The 19,164-nt window shown below is 38.1% G+C and overlaps 1 protein-coding gene across 14 annotated transcripts in view; it reads left to right on the forward strand.

The window, feature by feature from the left end:
- Nucleotides 1–19,164, forward strand: part of C2CD6 (C2 calcium dependent domain containing 6) — a 53,637-nt gene that overhangs the window by 20,408 nt on the left and 14,065 nt on the right. For 12 of the 14 annotated variants that reach the window (XM_042454541.1, XM_042454570.1, XM_042454486.1 and 9 more), the window contains 7 exons: nucleotides 2,216–2,330; nucleotides 5,592–5,658; nucleotides 8,246–8,571; nucleotides 9,552–9,956; nucleotides 12,534–12,606; nucleotides 14,568–14,614; nucleotides 16,167–18,800. In XM_042454541.1, the coding sequence (XP_042310475.1) occupies nucleotides 2,216–2,330; nucleotides 5,592–5,658; nucleotides 8,246–8,571; nucleotides 9,552–9,956; nucleotides 12,534–12,606; nucleotides 14,568–14,614; nucleotides 16,167–18,800 (3,667 nt within the window). The remainder of the gene's footprint in view (nucleotides 1–2,215; nucleotides 2,331–5,591; nucleotides 5,659–8,245; nucleotides 8,572–9,551; nucleotides 9,957–12,533; nucleotides 12,607–14,567; nucleotides 14,615–16,166; nucleotides 18,801–19,164) is intronic. The other 2 variants (XM_042454580.1, XM_042454589.1) reach the window with 1 other exon arrangement.

Below are 19,164 nucleotides of genomic sequence, written 5' to 3' on the forward strand. Positions count from 1 at the left end.
AAAGCCTGGGAAAATGAAATAGAGACTTTTACTCTCCTAAGGACAGGGGCTACACAAATAGATCACAATATCTACCCATGGGGGAGGAAAAGCCTTGCCAGTGCCATGCTCTTGGAGAACTCTGTGGCTTTGGGACTGTCCCTAAAGTCCTCAACCTCCAGCAGATTTCAACCCCCACCTCCTCTTAGTCTAGGGATACAATGAGGGTGGAGGATGGAAGAGGACAGATACCAAAAAGAACCCAATGTAGTCCACTGATATGTTGGAGAAATATTTTGAGGGCTGAGACAGTAACAAGCAGATGAATAAGCACTCCAGTGCTGGGGGACAGTCTCTTATATTGATAGTGAGGACCCTGAAGCAAGAAATTCTTCCCAAGCCTGACTGTGAATGGTGCCTTTTTCAGTCCACTGATACCATCTTCAATTATTTCTGTAGCAGTGGTGTGTTTCAGGAGAGCTGGTCCCCTTGCCTTGACCGTGCCCCTCTTTATGGGTGGCCATGTGAATTAGGAGAATCCTCAATCCAAACACTTCCAGGGTGGAGGAAACTCCCAGATTAGGTAGGAATGCCTTCAGGTGGTAAGTAAGAAAGTGCAGTCATCCTCTGGCCTGGTCGCAGGTTTACTGTGGTGATGCTGAAAAGCTGTGGGGGAAACCTGTGCCACCATCTTTGAGAAAATTTTGAACTTTGTTCAGAAACTGATGAATAGCCAATGAAGCTGATGGTAAACCAGCAGAAGACAGTATAGCTTGCCTCTATTTATTCCAGGATTATGGAATTATGGACTGGTAATTCTAGAATCTTTGAAAGGGTTTAGAACCTTATCACATGTGGAAATAAGCTGGAATTACAATAAAATAATAGTGCTTCCGGAAGGGGGTTACCTTATGATGTTGTGCTGTTCTCCCATTCTCTCTCATTTAAAACACTTTCCTTTTTAATAACATAAAAATACATTAATGACACCCTTTCTTTCTTCTGTTGTGCTATGTTTTATCTTGCAAAAGTTCAGTAGTGATTGTATGACAATTTGGAGTTGTCAGAGTTGGTCAGTGGGTGTGCTGTGAATGGGGGAACACCAGTCCACCTCCAGTGATCATGGGAGAAAAAGAAGGGACAGGATTTTCAGTTTGATACTGTATGCCTGTGGAAGCTCTCTCCTCCAGTATTGCTTCCACCATGGAAGGACCACAATGCAAAGTTCAGGTGCCTTCTTTGATAGACCAAGTCCCATATCCTCCAATATTTCACAGATGATAAACAGGACACATGCAGTCAAGGAACATCAGAGTGTTGTCAAAATGGCAAAAGTTAGGAAGGACAGACAGATAGGAAAGGCTGCAGCGATTCCCTAAACCAGGGGTAGGCAACCTGCGGCCCGTGGGCCAGATGCGTCCCGGCAAGGCCTTGGGACCGGCCCCAGCCCGGTCCTGCCGCCGATTGCCGCCGGAGCCTTTGGCCTCTTGTGTGAGGGCGTGGGGCCTTTGGCCTATCAGGAGGAGGCGGGCAAGGGAGGGCAAACAGTGGGCAAGGGGGGCTATTGTCTATAGAAGCCTCAGAAACATGCATTTATATTAACATTTTTAAAAAAATCAGCAAAATTTTTTGTGTGTCCTCCATTTTTAAAAAAAGTGTCCTCCATTTGAAAATTTTGTCCCACATTTGTCCCGGTTTATTTATTTATTTAATATTTTATAAAAAAATTATTTATTTATTGGCTTCGGCCCCCCAGTTGTCTGAGGGACAGCAACCCAGCCCCCAGCTCAAAAAGCTTGCCTACCCCTGCCCTAAACCTTTCTACTTCTTCTTCCTTTATAGAAAAACCCATTGCCAAATGACTGCTCCCTTCTTTCATCAGCTTTGTCAGTGAAGACAAAACTTTGCTCACTGCCCCCCCCACCTCTCCTACTTTTCCAGTCCCATTTGTTATAGTGCTGTACAGCACATTATACAGCACTATTATAGACTAATCACACTATGATGCTATTATGCCTCAGGTGAAATAATAAGGAAGGCATAGCTCTTTTAGGAAAAAATAATATTTTAACGCTAGAAGGGACTTGTGCAATAAGGCTGTTAGTTCCAAGTATTCCTATTTAATAGTATCATATATTGGATCAGAATATAATTTTGTCCTAATGACAAGGAAATGTGCATATCTAGATATTTCAGTACTTGTAAAATATGTGGTTTGGATGGATTTGCTCTTTAGGTTGGAGAGAATGAAAAAAGAATATCGGAGTTTGCCAACGTGGCCTGAGAAGGCTGAATATTTAGACCAACTGATCTTAAAAAAAGGACCGAAAACAGGAACTCCACAACCAAAGGTAATTTTTTATTAAAAGGGAGACAACTAATGACTGAGAGCTACACAACATGTGAATAACAGTTACATACTTCTTCCTCCTAAGTTTTTTAAAATATATATATTCCCCAAATGTAGCTGCAGGGATTGGACAACTATTGTCCCTTGTAGCATAAAAAGAAGTAAGGGAGATGACACGGTGAAAAGAAATGTGGCAGCACCTCTAAGACTTTTTTATTTTTGTTTTTATTTTTGGATGAGCTTTTGTGGATATCAAGCCACTTCTTCAGTTGCAGTACACAGTGATATTAAGGCATCGTGTATAAAGTATATTTATACAGTTGTGAGAGTGGGACAGAATATAATAGGATCCAGAAATACTAACTGATCTGAAAGATCTGTAAGATCTCTCCCAGCCCTTTGAAAATTTTGGGCAAGGCACATGATTTGCATCTTTCTGGATCTTATTACATTCCATTCCACTCCCACAACTGTATAGATACACTTTATTGACCTGAGGATTATAGGAAGTAGATTTATAGCCAAATAATAATAATAATAATAATAATAATAATAATAATAATAATTTATTTATATTTCCCACCTCTCCCAAGGTTTAAGGCGGGATTACATCAGTAAAAATGATAAAATAATACAAAATAAGATCAATAAAACACTAATACTGAATTAACAGACATTCCTATTAGTTCTCTAAAATAACAATTCATCAGTTCATTAATAGTCAGGGAAGTTAGCTCAGGCTAAAACCAAAATCAGTTGATCTTAAAACTGCTGCCATGTTTCTTCCCCCCCTCCCCCTCTTTTTTATACATATTTCAGAGCTAGAAGTGTTACATCTGAATTTACCTCCATTCCTTACGGTTTTTCAGGTAGTTTTTACTAAATACTCAAACTGAATCATAACAGCACAAATGGTATTTGTGTGATAGGTGTTCTTTGGACTGAAACTAGCAAAGATGGTGGTTTTGATATCAAAACCTTGATATAGATTGTGACCAATTTCTTTCAGGAAGTGTCTCACCTGGACGTTATCACATGGGAGAAATTTCTCTTAATTTTGAATGAAAAGAAAGTGGAGCCAGAACGCATTCACATGAATTTGCTAGTTCAGCAAATATACGTGAATTCGAATTGCGTTCGAACTGACTTCCCATTGCTCAAAAATAGCTTGCCATTGCCCAAAATTGCATGTGATCACCTCTCACGCAATAACGTGAAACCCCATGATTGTGTTCGGACTGACGTCTCATTGCCCGAAATTGTGTGTGGTAGTCTATCACTCAATAACGTTAAACCCCATGATTGCATTCCAATTGCCATTGGATTATGCTTCCAATTCCCCTTGTTTGATAACATCCCCTGTATAACATTTTAAAGATTTGCAAGGAAGATTCTGCACCAAGTCTCTTCAAACAAGGAAGTTAGATCATCAGTGGGTGCCAGAGTAGGCTCTTTTCTGTTTCAGCCTTTAAGTGGTAGAATAAACTCTTTAAATAAATTTGCTAGTAGATTGTCCTGATTCCTTCATTAAAGAGGAATGTAAGGCCACATTCATAGGGTCGCAGTTAACAACAACAAAGGACATATTTATAGTCTGGCGTTTATGCATAGTAAAGGTTTGTGAATGTTTTTCAACCTGTTTATTTATATATTTGCTAGTTAGATAGATAGTTAATTAGTTACATTTGTATCCTACCTTTCCTTGAGTGAGCTCAAGGCAACCTACATGGCTTTTGTCCTGCCCACTTCATCCTCTCACCACATATTGTTATTGTTGTGGTGTGCTTTAAGTCATTTCTGATTTACAGCAGCCCCAAGGGACTATCATGGGGGTTTTCTTGGCAGGTTTCTCCTCTGTGGCTGAGAGAGTGTGACTTACCCAAGGTCACCCAGTGGGTTTACATGACTGAGCATACACTCAAAACACTACACCATGCTGGCCCTGTAAATACTATTCTGTAAAGTAGGTGAGGCTGAGAGACTGTTCCAGGCTGGTTGAATTTAACAGTTCAGTAGAGACTTAGATCTGTCCCTCACAAGTCCCATTCCCTCACACTAATCACTATACCGCACTGGTTCTCCAGTGAAGTTTTCAATTATTCTATCAGTAATTTTATCAGGAGCTCTGTTTTATTTATCTGTGCAATATACTGTAAATTGTTTTGAACATTAGAGGAAAGTTGTTAAGCATCTTTAAGATGCTCAAATATGATTATGGGTATGTAATGCAGCCTACTATGAATAAGTAACATGTTCTCCACAATCACATCAGAATTAGTTTTACAAGATATTCTAACATTTTCAGATGTGTTTTAAGAGCATGAATTGATGTGTGCTTATTTATGTATCAGTGCCCAAAACCTACCTCTTCCTGTCAATAACGCTTACTGTTTAAGAGCTTGTTGGATGGTTGGCTAGGCAGAACATTCAGGATTTTATCACATAACTTACCAGACCAGGAGCACTCCATACCTCCTGTTCCTTCATTAGAACAAACAGGCTATTGCTGGTCCTGCATTCTCTCCTTCAGTCTCATCCTTAACCCTACCTCCCTGCCCTATGCCCTACCCTGCATGTCTTTCATTTTTGTATAAATGTGTGCATGAGTGTCTGTGTGGTTTTTTTAGATGCAATTCCAGAGTTGTACTAATGTAGTTTTAAAAAATTAAAAGAAGAAAAAATAAAGTAGAACAACGACAACATGGTGGTTTTGGAATAACGAAGGGAAGGGGGAGAAGAGGAAACACTGACACTACCTGATTGTGCAGTCCCAGAACTGCCACAGGAACTGTTTGTGCTCTAGCACTATACAAGCACAACGAGGGGCTTATTGATGGGTTTTCCCCATCACTGGCAAGGGGGAGGCTACCCATGATTGGTAGAACAGGCAGCAACAAGGAGACATATCACCAAAGTCTATTATCAAACTTTTATAGTTTAAAAGCCACATGTGATAAAGTCCTCAGTGTAGTCGCTCCAGTTAAGTGGTTGTATAATTAGGAATTAACAAGCTTCCCTGCCAACACATATATGAAGCAATTCTGTTCTGCTCACTGCCCTGTCCCATTACATTTTAATAGCTATTAGGTATGAGAGAATAAATTGTATTTAATTGTTAAAATCTTTAAAGTAGTAATCCCAGGGAGAGGATAAAAGTTTAAAAATTTAGTGCAATATTCTAGCACTGATTATCACAGCAGGGAGAATTTTGTATGCTGGGGAGCACGTACTTAATATTTCAACACTTTTTCCTCCCCACCAGATGTCTCGCTTCAGGGAAATCGTTGGGAAGATTCATATGCCTGGACACAAAGTTGCTCCTTCCATAGGTTTAGTAGTCATTCATATATTTTTTTATATTCATTTCTTAAAGCAAGAGCTGAGAGTTCAGTGGGTCAGTTACCTAATTTTTACCATGTATTTGCATGTGCAATTCCAGTGTTTAATATTACCTTCTTTGCAAATGAGAAGTATGAGTTAAAATGAAAAGAAATGTGGAATTTCTTTTGAGTTTTAACTAGTTGATAGGGGAGCCATATAACATCCAGCTAATGTCACTGGCCCTCCCACTTGTTAGAGATTTACATATGTGGTGGATAACAAAACGGATCAGCCCCTTAAAAACTTGGCAGTTACTTGAAAGAAATGGCCCAGTGAAAGAATATTGCCCGCAGTCTCCAAATGTTTGGGCACATTTCTAGATTTTCTAAACTCTTCTCGAAAAGAATCCTCATAAAATGATTGCTGTAGAAACCTGGTAGTACCAAAAAAAACGGGGGGGGGGGGGGGGCAGGTTATTTGCCCAGAAAATAAAGGGTGGGATTTTGAGCCCCAAATGCCAATTTGCATGCTTTACATCACGTACTGTACTGAAACACTAACTTTCCCAAAAGGCATATCCAGGGGTAGCTGTGTTGTCCATACAGCAAAGTACAATAATATCCAAAATCCACAAAACAGTAATATCTTTATTGGGGACATACATGTTGCAAGCTTTCAAAGCTTCAGTAGCATCTTCATCAGGCAAAGGTGTTAAAAATAATACAGGAGAAAGAAAAAATTGACGGTGTTAGTCATGGGTCTGCATTTTGTCGAGATGTTGTGGTGTCGTCAGTTTAGATGGTATGGAGGGGTATTAATGCAGACAGGCCCCTCCTCCTCCTGGCCATGTGGATTGTGAGAGACAAAGTCCAGGAAGTAAATTTCAAATCCCATTAGCAAGACAAAATGCTACTGCCTCCAATGCACACATGGCCAGATGGAGGAGGGGTCTGCCTGCATGAATACCACCCCCCCAACAGCAGAGAACAGCGACCTCAACATCTTGACCAAATGGAGGGCTATGACTAACATAGTAAAAAAAAATTCTTTCTTTCTGTTGTATAATTTTTAACACCGTTGCCTGATGAAAAATCCGGTGGAGCTTTGAAAACTTGCAGCATGTAGATTGTTTATTTTGGTTCTCCCAATAAAGCTATCACTGTGGATTTTGGATGTTATTGTACTTGCCCAAAAGGAAACTAAAGATTCCAATAAAAGTAACTTGTCCAAAAAACAGTACAATTCAGAGGCTGGGTTGAGAACCAAACACCAACCTATATTTCATATTCTCAAAATACTTGTTTTGAGAAGCAAATCAGGGATACTCAGAGAAATACTGTTCCAATAAACACACCCAGGGAACACCCATCACACAAAGCAGAGAGATACAAAACCCTCTAGAATACCCCCCGCCCCAAAAAAGCAGACAACACTCATTTAGAAACTTCTAGCCCTTCAACAATAAATACAGCTTAACTCCAGACTACCGATATTTGAAAGATTGGATCTCCATATACCCAGGGTGGAGAAAGTACATCCTGCAAGAACCCCCCCCCCCAACTTGGGAAACTCCTGAAATCCACCAGACCCCCCTCAAAATCATTTAAATTTTGTGGGGGTTGATGTTAGACTGGTTTATTTTGCCTACAATCCACCCCAAAACTCCCCAGACTTCATAGAAAGACCCCCAGCATCCTCAGGAGCCTTTTCCAGGCACCTGCACCGGCCTTACTGACATCCCTGACAATAAGGAATGTTTATTGTTTTATGCTTGCAAGATTAAATATCCTTCCGTCTGGTGTATTGGAAGGCAGATTTAAAAGGATACCATACCAATACCGGCTCTGCCCTTGTGGCTCTGAAGAAATTGAATCTATTAGTCATATTCTCCTTTGTTGCTCCCTTTATTCTGAACAGCGTGCCCGGCTTATAAGTTTCCTGGCAGGCAGGAGAAATTTTATGTGTACTATCTTCTTGCAGACAGCAGTGAATATGTAACTATCAGAGTTGCTAAATTCTTTGTAGCTGCTATTATTTGCTGCAAAAACTTTTTAAAACAGATGCAGGAAACTACTGTATAACTTCTTCCGGAGATATTTTGATAGCTAAATAGTCAATTATCTCTGTTATACCCTTATTTTTAGTATACTGTTAAATCCATTTAGATGCATGTCTCTGGATTTTATTCTTGACATTTATAGGTATATATGTATCCATACGAAACACTAGAATACGATGTTTCTGATGGATGCAATGCAATGTAATTTCTGCAAAACATTTTATTATTTTGTGCTGGCCATGTGCCGTAATAAATTATTCATTCAATGAGTGAAAAGGAGTTTGTTGTTTGTTTTAATTAGGGATCCTCTTCAATTTTTTTTATGCAGCAGGAATTGTTGTCCATAGCTGCAATGCACAGTGTTATCAGTTGTGCTTTGTATGCAAAAAAAAAAAAAAAAAAACCCAAGAATAAGAATGAGAATTTTAAACATCCAAAAAGCAGGAAAAGTACCTTAAAAGCTCTGCTATGTTATTAGTAAGTAGCTCATGTTTTCTGTTTATAAAAAAGTTCTGACATTTTTTCCATATCTATAGTAGTAGGAGTTGTGGAAGAAGAAAAAATACCTGACATTCCACCAGATGAGGTTCAGCCAGATGAATTACAACCAGATGAAATGCAATCGGATGAAATGCAACCAGATGGAATGCAAGCAGATGAGATTCAACCAGATAGGATTCAACCAGATGAGAATCAATCAGATGAGATTCAGACAGATGAATTACAACCAGATGAAATGCAACCAGATGGAATGCAAGCAGATGAGATTCAACCAGATAGGATTCAACCACCTGAGATTCAACCAGATGAGATTCAGACAGATGAATTACAACCAAATGAAATGCAACCACCTGAAATTCTGGTATGGATGTACAGTGTTGGTAAATTGCATTATACAATAAAAACTGTGATAATACTACAGATAAAGAGGCTAGTGTGAGTCACTCTCCCAAATGTTTCGGGGAGTGCAGGGATAACACAATTCTTGTAATGGAAAAAAAGTTCTGAAAAGAGACCTTATTGGTTATTTAAAAACAAAATCCAAAGTTGAGCAATACTTTTTAAAGGTTAACTCAAATACCAAAGATGTATGCATCAGAAAATTTAATCAAGCTATGTGGTACAAAAAAGTAAGTGTTGGATAAGGAACAGAAAAGTCCAAAAATGCCAGGTATTTTGACTGTGAAATTTGCAGTTAGTCTAAAGATTGCAAGACTGAGTGAATGTCCAATAAGTAACCCAGCTATGCATTCAGAACAAAAAAACAATTCTGACTTCATCTTTCTCCTTTCATACACATCAAGAGACTAACAGTGGATTTTTGGAATGAAAATGTTCTTAAATTCTCAAATTCTTAAATGAAATGTTCTTAAATTCCTCTCTTTAGTGAAGGATTACTAAAAATCACATGAGTTTATATGTTTAGCATTTATTTAGAAGAGGTGTTCCTTTGAGTGGTGAAAGATTTTTTCTTTGTCAAACTATGTGATTGTCCCCAGTTGCATATTTTTATTTAACATGTTTTGTTTTGTGATTGTTCGTTGGAAAGTAAATACAAGCTTAATATGCAAGTCTAATTGCTGGTGCATATACTAATAAAAAATTGTGAGAGGGAAAACATGTTAATCAAAAGAAATGCACAGTCCCCCAGCGTCTAGTTTGACTCTGAGTTCCCTTGAAAAGACTAGATTAGTTCAGGGCTGCTCTTTAACATGTTTCAAGTAGTATATATTTAATTAAAGTTGGAACATTTTTATGAGTGGATTCATTCCAGGTTACATTTTAGTACTTATTTTAAATATGGCTTACTACTGTTGTTGGTGTTGTTTAATTATTTTCCAGGAGTGGGCAAGTGTTCCACATGATGTATCTAACTTATATTTTCAACCTCGTGAACTTGAGCCATCTGGTGAAGAACTGGAATCAGAAGGTGAACTAGTGGGAGTGACAAATTTTCTGAATGGATCCACTGAAACTACCCAGCTTATTCCAACGCTGGCTGTAACTTCTAGCACTACCTATCCTTCAAGATCTTCAAGTGGAGATGTTGTGGAAGATAAAGTCAGAAGAAGAAAATTTTCCCATGAATCTGAAACCTCACTATCGAGTTCCAGTGAAGTACCAGCAGAATTTTCTGAAACAGGAGATTCTGAAAGTTTTATTTTTGCAGGTCCTATGGGACAAGAGGAACTACCTGCCACAGTGAAAAAACCAGCTACCATAGAATATATGCCAGAACCAATACAGGTGATATATTATCTCACTGCCTGTCCCCCTGCCCACCCTGCTCTAAACAGAAATAAGGTTATTCCATTTGTCCTTTTCTAATGGACAAGCTACAGTATTTGAATTTTTTACATTCCCATTCTTTCTCTTTTGAAGTAGTAGCATATAAGGCTGCATCTACACGGGAGAATTCATGCAGTTTGTTACCTCTTTAACTGCCATGGCTTTGTGCTATGGAATCCTGGGATTTGTAGTTTTGTGAGATATTTAGCGTTCTCTGTCAGAAGGCTCTGGTGCCACAAAACAAAACGAAACAAAAACCTACGACTCCCAGGACTCCATAGGATGGTGCCATAACAGTTAAAGTGCTGTCAGACTGCATTAATTTGCAGTGTGGCAGCAGCCCTATTCATAGATATGTTAAAAGATGGAGTGGGCCAATTTTTTAAAGATAATACTCTTGCACTGTGTCAGATCTTTAACTGCCCCCTTTAACATGCTTTTTCCCTTAACCGAGGGAGCCTTATTGATGCTGTTCTGTGAAGTTGGTTGGGAACTGTTCATTGAAAATTCCCATCACAAGCCCTAGAAATCTTTGGGAAAAGCTGTAACAGTTCAGTAGGTACTTTAGAGGAAAAACATACTAGATACATTTATAGAAAGGTTAGACTAGTCTTGATTTTTAACCCACTGCCAGGGAAGTAGGGATTTCAACCAAGTGAGTAAAGGGCTGTCAAAGTAGGACATGGCGCTTGATCTTTGGCTCCTTCCTCTGCAGGCCCCAGCATTGCTATACTTAATGCCGGGGGAACACTTTGTCTCTTCTCCACCTATCATAGAAACATACAGCAGCTATATGGGTTGCCACTAGCCTACTAAACTTCTTGGCTGGGCCTGCCAGAGGCAAATCTCATCCAGTACCCTGTTTCGCATAATTGCGTGATTGCGTGAATATTTGCCTCGTGAATATTTCTGTGTTTTCTTCATCCCCTTTTTTTATTTTTCCTTCCATTTCAGCAATTTCAACACACAGACAGACAGACAGACAGATAGATAGATAGATCTGTATATTCACATTCACGCACATATACACATATATATATTCCAAAAAAATGAGTTGCCCTGAAAGTGGAAGCACTACTGAAAGGAAATGGGGGGAAATTGCAGTGCTGCATCATGGGAAATTTGCAACCCAGGGGGGTTCGCGGTGGTGTACCAGAACAGAAGCAAAGTTGCATTCTACACCAGACCAATTTGGAGTGAAATCGAAGCGAGCTTGAATGCAAATTCTGTGAATTCACTTTTTTCCAAATTCATCGAAATGAGGAGTCACTTTGGATTCACTCTGGAAGCCCCATGGAAGGAGCACCCATAGAAATTAATCACATGTGATAACACATCACGTTATTGTATGAATTTGCATCATTGAATCTGAGCTGCAAAACACAAAAACCTCCATGTGATAAACACCAGAGAGAAGCAGCCACTGCTGTCCTCTTCTTCAGCATCCCTCACTGTGCCCTAGAAGAGGTCAGGGCTAGTGCTGGGGCATTAAGAGTATCTTAGAGGCTCTGTAGAAGAAAAAAGGGTGTATAGTTTGATAACAAGATCTGTCCCCCCCCCCAACAAGATTATAGAGTACTGAAAAAAGGAATGGAGTAATCAAAATGTGTGCAAAATGCTGTAAACATGATTTACCTGCAATTGGTTATTAAAACAAATAGAACACAGGACAAAAACTAGCTGATACGTTATGATGATTATATTACCCATCCTTGTTTTCATGGTGATTGCGCAAGCTCACTGGATAAATTTTAATGCAGTAAGCATTTAGCCACTTTTTCAAGAGCAGAGAAGAAGATCCCTCATGGGTGTAAAATTCAGATATAGCCATGTTAGTCAGGAATATCAGCATGCAAAATATCCCTCATGTTAGCTATCCCCAGGGGTGATAGAGGGCACATAGTACCAGAATTAATTTTTACACATTTGGTTTGTAAAATGGCTGCTGGAAATTGCATTAGCCCAAAGCTGTATTAGCTCCTTACCCATTTCTACCTCTTATACTCATATTTACTCCTAACTGGCAAGCACGTTAGAAGCAATGACTTATGCCCACTTATTTTGCAAGCCCCTGGGCCAGTATAAATAACCACAGTACTTTCAAGAATTAGAAACGCAAATCTGAATTGGTTTCTATGGGGGATATCCCTGTTAGTCCATCGTGGCAAAAGGCACAAAGAAACTTGCTGCAGCTTAAAGGCTAACATGTTTATCACAGCATAGCCTTTTGTAGCCAGTTACCAGACGTTTTTCCTGAACAATATCGACTTCCATTTGCAGAACATTAAGTTGCACTTGATAATTATAATTCTGAGTAAAACAGGCACAATTAAGTTGAATTTATTAACATTGTCCCTTCATAAAGAATAATTGCAAGTATGATAAAAACAGAGGGCTGCTTCTTCTGTGTCTTCTGTTTTGCATAATTGTGTTAACTTTAGTTCATTATTCTGTATATTATTATGTCATTCTAATTTTCAAATGTTTGTCAAAATAAACAACTCTCCCCCCCCCCAATATATTGTCTCCCAACAGTCAAAGGAATCACTTCCCAGGTCTGATTTCCCTCTGCCTGTCTTGGATGAATGTGTAACTCCTAAATCATCAGGTAAACAGCATCACTTTTTAATAGTAAAGATCTGTTTCCAGCAATTTGAATTCTGTATGAAATGAAATGAAATGAAATGAAATGAAATGAAATATAGTAAAGAGTAACAGAAGAAAATACTTTTCACAGATAGATAAACATATTTTCAATCCCTATTATATTCTGGCAGTTGGGGAGAAGAAACAGGACGAACGAAGCCAGATTTTTTTTTGGTCAGCTGATTATAGTTCAACCAAGACCAATTTGGGATTTTCCCAGTGTGTTGGATTACAATTCCATTATCCCCAATCAAGGAGTCATACTAGATAGGGATGGTGGGAATTGTAGTCTAATGCATCTGGAACCTATTACTAATGACTTTCTGCTTTCTGTGGTCAGGGGATGGCCAATGATGCAACTCCTTCATGCTTTCAAGGTCTAGGAGAAGCAGGAGTGATCATTCACAATAAACCAACTTTATATGTCAGTTGATTGATTGGCAGTTGTATAATTTTGCTTTGATTGAGAGCTCCTTCTTGAGTGTTTAGGGAGGTGGAGGTCTTTCTATAGCACTTTATGCAATTACATTCTAGGCATACAGCAATTGTAATAGCAATAAAAACAGTGATGGTTCTGGAGGAAGAGTATTGCAGCTTGAATATTGCAACTTAACAGAAAATGTTATCTTTGTAGCAGTAGTGTACTTTTAAGAGAAGACATATAGATTCTCTCACAAATGAGCACATTTTAAATAAAAAAATTGGATATTTATTCATCGGTCAAGAATTAAAGTATAGACCTTGCTTTAAATATTGCCCCAAAAATGTAGTGAAATTCTCTGGTTGATCCCTTCTTCAGTCTCTGTCATTCAAGAATAAAAATAAATAATAATAGCAAGAACAGCTGTTAGACTAATAAAAATGGATGGCATTTATTTTAATGCTTTCAAGAGTCCATGGTATCATTTTGGTGTCTGCATCTAAAAATTGCACCTGACATGACCCCAAACTCACAAATTTACCTTTTAATAAATATACCATAATGTTTTTTGACTGAGCTGGCTGTTTGATCCTATGTGATGGTGGAGCTATTCTGCTTAAGTAATTTGAGATGTTCAAGCACCAGTTGTTAAGATACATCTCTGCCCTGGGAAGAAGTCGCTTCTTGGGAACTGTATTCTGCTAACTGGTGATGCACCTTCTCAGTTTTTGTTTTGGCCATACTTCCAGACCAGCAACTCCTGGTGATACCAATCAAAATTCATTGTGGAACTATTCTTTAACTGAAGGCCACCATAGATTATTAGCGTCAAATGCTGAGTTAGCGCGTCTTAATGTTGGGGTAGCTTATGACCAGATTGATTGAAATGTACCTGACTTAGGAAAGTATTGGTATTTATGAATTCCAGCAATTTAGACAGCACTGCCTAATAAGAATTAAATTAAAGCTATTATTTGTTCTGCTTTGCAGGTGAACATATGTACTGTAAATATTTTAAAACAATAAAATACTAATTAAAAAGAAATATATATGGTTTCAAATCTAACACTGTTAATATGTCATGATTAAACAACAAAGAAGGTAGACGTTTGGTTCAGAAATTAGGTTAGAATGATTGAGAATATAAAAGAGAGAGAGGGGTACGAGGATGTGAATAGGATTATTAAAGCAATACTCCATACAAAAACTAAACAAAATTATAATACCTAAATTAGACTGTTCCTTGCATGGGGGGAAGAGGTGGGTAGCATTAAATTTAAAAAGTATATGTAAGTGAGATATTGGAATTTAGTTCCCACTTAGTTAATAAATGATTTTATTATGGAATATATAATACACATCATGTGAAATGTAGAAACTGTGATAACATTGGGAACAGATGAAATAAAACTTATGTATATGGGAAAAAATAATGATTATATAATACAATACTCAATTACACCTTGATGTATTAATTTTTCATCCTGGTCAATTCTTTCTAGAGTCAGTTGTTAAATCAGAACAGAAGTGGTTGTTGAAAGACAATGGGGTAAGGAATAGCTGGTTAAGCACTATTATAGTTGCACAATATAGCTGAAATTGGCAGTATGTAGTGGAGGCAGCAATATACAGCATTTCTTGTCGAGGTCAATTGTTTGTGACCCGACACAGAAAAGAGGGCAAGGAGTTAGCATGATCTGGCTTTGTCCCATTTTCTGTGCCTGGTTAACAAGCCACGTCTTGGATGTTTTGTGTGAAAATTATTCCCTCTGTAAAAGGTACAAGCCTTCCTACAGTTCATTTCAAAAATGAATTGTCCTACATCTTTGACACTCTCTTGCCTTTCTCCTTAATCATTAGAAGTTGTTTGTTTTACCTCTGGGCTCTTCCAGATTGGTCCATGCGAGTTTTAACAATATATGTGAAATCTCACAATATAGCTCTTTGGGTTTTGCTGGCTGTTGTCACCTCTTCATCCACTCATTCAATTATTTGTTTGTAGTGATGCCATTAGGGCCCTTTCAGTTTTTAAAAACTGAATCCTAATATGATGGTGTGATGCTATGGATTGAAGGGCAATTTTTCTCCTCCTTTATTTATTTTAATTCTTGGAATAATAATGCAGAAGTGCCATTTTACAAAGTGCTGTTTACTGATGCATTACAGCAGGGGGGGAAATGAAAAAAGGAAAATGGGAGGAAGAAACTGTGTTTGTTCTAAAATGCCTACAGAATTAAAAAGAAAAGAAATGCTGCAGCTGGAGACAGAGATTGCCAGAAAATAGTCGAGGACAATAGAAATGTTCTTTGGATACTAAAAAAAAAAAATTCTCTGAGCACTAGCAACAAATACCACAACCTCCCAAAATTTGCTTCACCTGCACAAGTCTTTAGAGACCAGGCACATTTTTATATTGACCTGTGAGCAATAGGGATTTGGGGTTGTGTCTGTTCATGAGCAATCATTAACACATAGCTTATTTAATTTAATTTTTAAAAAAGTTTTATGTAATTTATTTTTATCTTTGGTGGGAAAGTGAGCTTCTGTTTCTGACCTTTCTGCTTCTCAGTCTGATAGAGATGTCTTGGGTGATGCTGCCTAAACCCCCCTGCCCTTTTCATGGGAAATGCATTCCAGCTGTGCATAGCTGTATAATTGCACTTGTGCTTCTTAACTATATATTTGGTCAGAGATGGGAGACCTTTGTCATTCCAGTTGTTTTGGACTTTATCTCCCACTGTCACTTAACAAATATTTACAATTGGGGGACTATTAATATTGACCTTTAAGTATTTATGGTTTTTCCCCGTTTTGGTCATCTTGATAATTTGGCTAAGGAAATGAGATGATTTGTAAATCCCTTCTAAAATCGTTTGGGGCTATCTTTTGTGGCATGCCCACAGGATCCCTGTATTATTATTATTATTATTATTATTATTATTATTATTATTATTATTAACCTTTATTCATGAAGCGCTGTAAATTTACACAGCGCTGTACATACAATCTTTTAGTTAGACGATTCTAACTGTAGTTCACATATCTCTTTCACTCACCATTTGGAGTATCATAATTATGTCCTCTTTTCTCTAAAACCACAGTTCCAAAAAGCAGTTTTTAGTGGGAGCAAGTTTGAACCATTCTTGAGACGTGTCTGTAAAGTACAACCGCCTCCACTCAGTATAGGTAAAACAGATATTTTCAGTCAACTAGAAGAAACACCTGATGATATGAAAGAAGTAGAAGACCAAGATCCACCTCATGGGGTTCCTTTCACAAAGAAAGATAGCAATCTAGACACTAATAGGAGTGGTGAACAACTGTCTATTCTACGACTCATAGAAAGAAAAATGGGTTTAGAAGAAGAAGGCCAAAATATTGCCACACAAACTGAAGAACCAACATCACTGGGTATAACATCTAGTATTCCTAAGAAATCCCTTAGAAACAAACTATCAGAGGCAGAAATAAAACAGGCCCAGATGTCTCTTAAGGACTCTCTTGAAGAGTTTCTTGTTGATAAACTTGTAAAAGTTTCAGTACTGGAATCAGTTTTAAGCAAAAACCTTGAAAACCTAGTTGCAGAGAGGCTATCCCAAGAACGAGAAGACAGTGACAGCGAGAAGCAATCACCCGAGGAAAGAAAAGCTAGTTCTCGTGAAAAGTTTTCAGAGCCAGACATAGAAACGTTGAAAGAAGTGAGTCAAAACTTGCAAACCCGTCTTGTTGGGAAACTCTCTCAACAGGGGATAATTCCAGACATGAAAGTAGCTGAGAAAGACCAGAAAGTTTATTTTCCAAGTGCTACTGATTTGCTGAAGCGGGGGGAAAGTTTGTCCAAGGAAAGAATTACACAGAATGAAATAGTAACGATAAAACCATTAAGTGACAGTCATTCAGGAGACATTTCTGAAATTGAACAGGATGTTAAAGAGACAGGCTTATCTGCAAGCAGACATGAAGATGACAGAGAACCCACTTGGCCTTTCAAAATTCAAGATAGTTTAATAAAAAGAGCACTTTCAAAGGCAGATTTAAAAAAGGAACCCTCTACACAATCATTGGAGATAATTAGAATAACTGTACCATTGAGCACAGAAACAGATAGTAATAACCAACAACTTTCCAATTATGACATTCTCCTAGAAAAAGTTTTAAAAGCAGAAATTACAAGCTTAAAATCATTTTTAAGCAAAAACCTCCAGGATCACCTTAAAGATAAACTTGCAGAAATTGGAGTAACACCCAAAGATTTGAAAACAGTATGCAGTAAGTTGTCCTTTACCAGGAAAGGGAAGCACATGATGACCCCAGAAGATCAGGTTCCATCTGATGAAGACCTTGTTGAAGAAACACCTGTGTTAAGTGAAAGTGTTCAAAATATCTTACAAGCACTTTCAAAAAGAGAAGTTACCAATTTAAAGTCTGCATTGAATAAAAAGATCCAAGACCATATTTCGGAGAGACTTGCAGAAATAGGGCTGATTACAGAGGAAGAGTTAAGGGAAATACTTGAAAACTTGCTTCCGGTTGTGGCCAAAGAAACATCACCAACAGGAATTAAAGAATCAGAATTACTCAAAGAAGAGCAAACAACACCTCCTTTAACCCAAAATCTGCATGAAAGGTTTTCAGAAGAAGAACTACAAAATCTAAAGTCTCTCTTAAGCAAACTGCTAAAAGAAGGTCACAGAGATGCACTTTCAGAATCAGAAGTAAAAGGCTTAACATCAGTTTTACAGAAAAGCTGTGAGGATCTGCCCATACAAAGCAGTTCTAAAAGTGAAATAAAGGAAGGTGTGGAAATAAAGGACAAAAGTTGTAAGATATCTTCAACAAATGCAGAAGATGAATTGAAAGGTAGTAATGTAATTGTATTGGAGAGAAGAAAAGATCATTCAAAGGAAAGTCTTCATAAAATTTCAGCACTTGATGAAAAATATGGTATAAGAAGAGAAACGGTGGACCTTTCTGTAAACGGTATTTTTGAAGTAGAAAAAAGGAACCAAGAAACACAAACTGTGCTTCCTCGTAAAAGGGTAAAACATATTTCTAAGAAAGAAAGTCACAGGTGGCCATCCAGTCCTAATAATCCAGAGATGTCAGATTTAAAGAAAGGGTTGTGTGAAGCAGAATTGAAAAGCAAATCATCCGATGAAATTTTGAAAACAGTATCTGAACCATTTACTTCTTCATCATTCTTGAGTGCACATGATATTGGCGTCCAAACTGTGCTAAGAAATTATCTTACCAAGCCAAATTACCCTGCCAAGCCTTCCTTTCCAGTAAACCCTCAGACATTTATTCTTTTACATTCAGAGTCTGAGGATGAAGCAAAGACGTCATGTAAATACCACCAAAAACCTCACAGCAAGAGGAAGTATGAGAGAAAGAGGGACTTGGTGTCACACCATTCACACCAAGCAGCGACCAATGCACAAACCAAGAAGGAAAAGTCAAGTAGTGGAAGTTCATCTAAGGAGGTTTTAAAAGAAAAAGGCAAAAGACATGGTGAACCATCTCCCTCCAGACCAACCATGACAGAATACAGGAAGGACTTAAAAACAACAGCCTCTCCTAGTAATATGAGAAAGGAAAGCCAGAAGCTGAAAGAAGAGAGAAAACGTGAAAATGAAGTTAAGTCCAAAAAAGCAACTCACAAGACTGCTGCCCTATCTGATCCACATCTATCAAAAAATCTTCCAGCTTCTGGGCGTACAAAAGGAAATACATTGGTAAGTATATTATTAAAATTCTGCTTGAAGATTAAAAATACAGTCTATACAGTGGGCCCTTGGTATCCACTGAGGTTTGGTTCCAGGACACACACACACACACACACCAGATACTGAGATTTGGTTCCAGGACCAAGGACCAAAATCCATGGATACTCAGGTCCCATTAAGTACAATACTGTAGTAAAATGGTGTTCCTTATAATAAATAATAAAATTATTTTTATACCGCCCTTCCATAGATCAGGGCGGTTCACAGCAAATATCAATAAAACAAGAATACATAAAAACACCCCTCTCTCACTGACCCCTCCCCCCTGGTAAAAAGCCACCACAGCGGCAAGACAGTCCTCCGCAGTTCTGGG

This window comes from Sceloporus undulatus, chromosome 1 (assembly GCF_019175285.1).
Source record: "Sceloporus undulatus isolate JIND9_A2432 ecotype Alabama chromosome 1, SceUnd_v1.1, whole genome shotgun sequence".
Taxonomy (NCBI): domain Eukaryota; kingdom Metazoa; phylum Chordata; class Lepidosauria; order Squamata; family Phrynosomatidae; genus Sceloporus; species Sceloporus undulatus.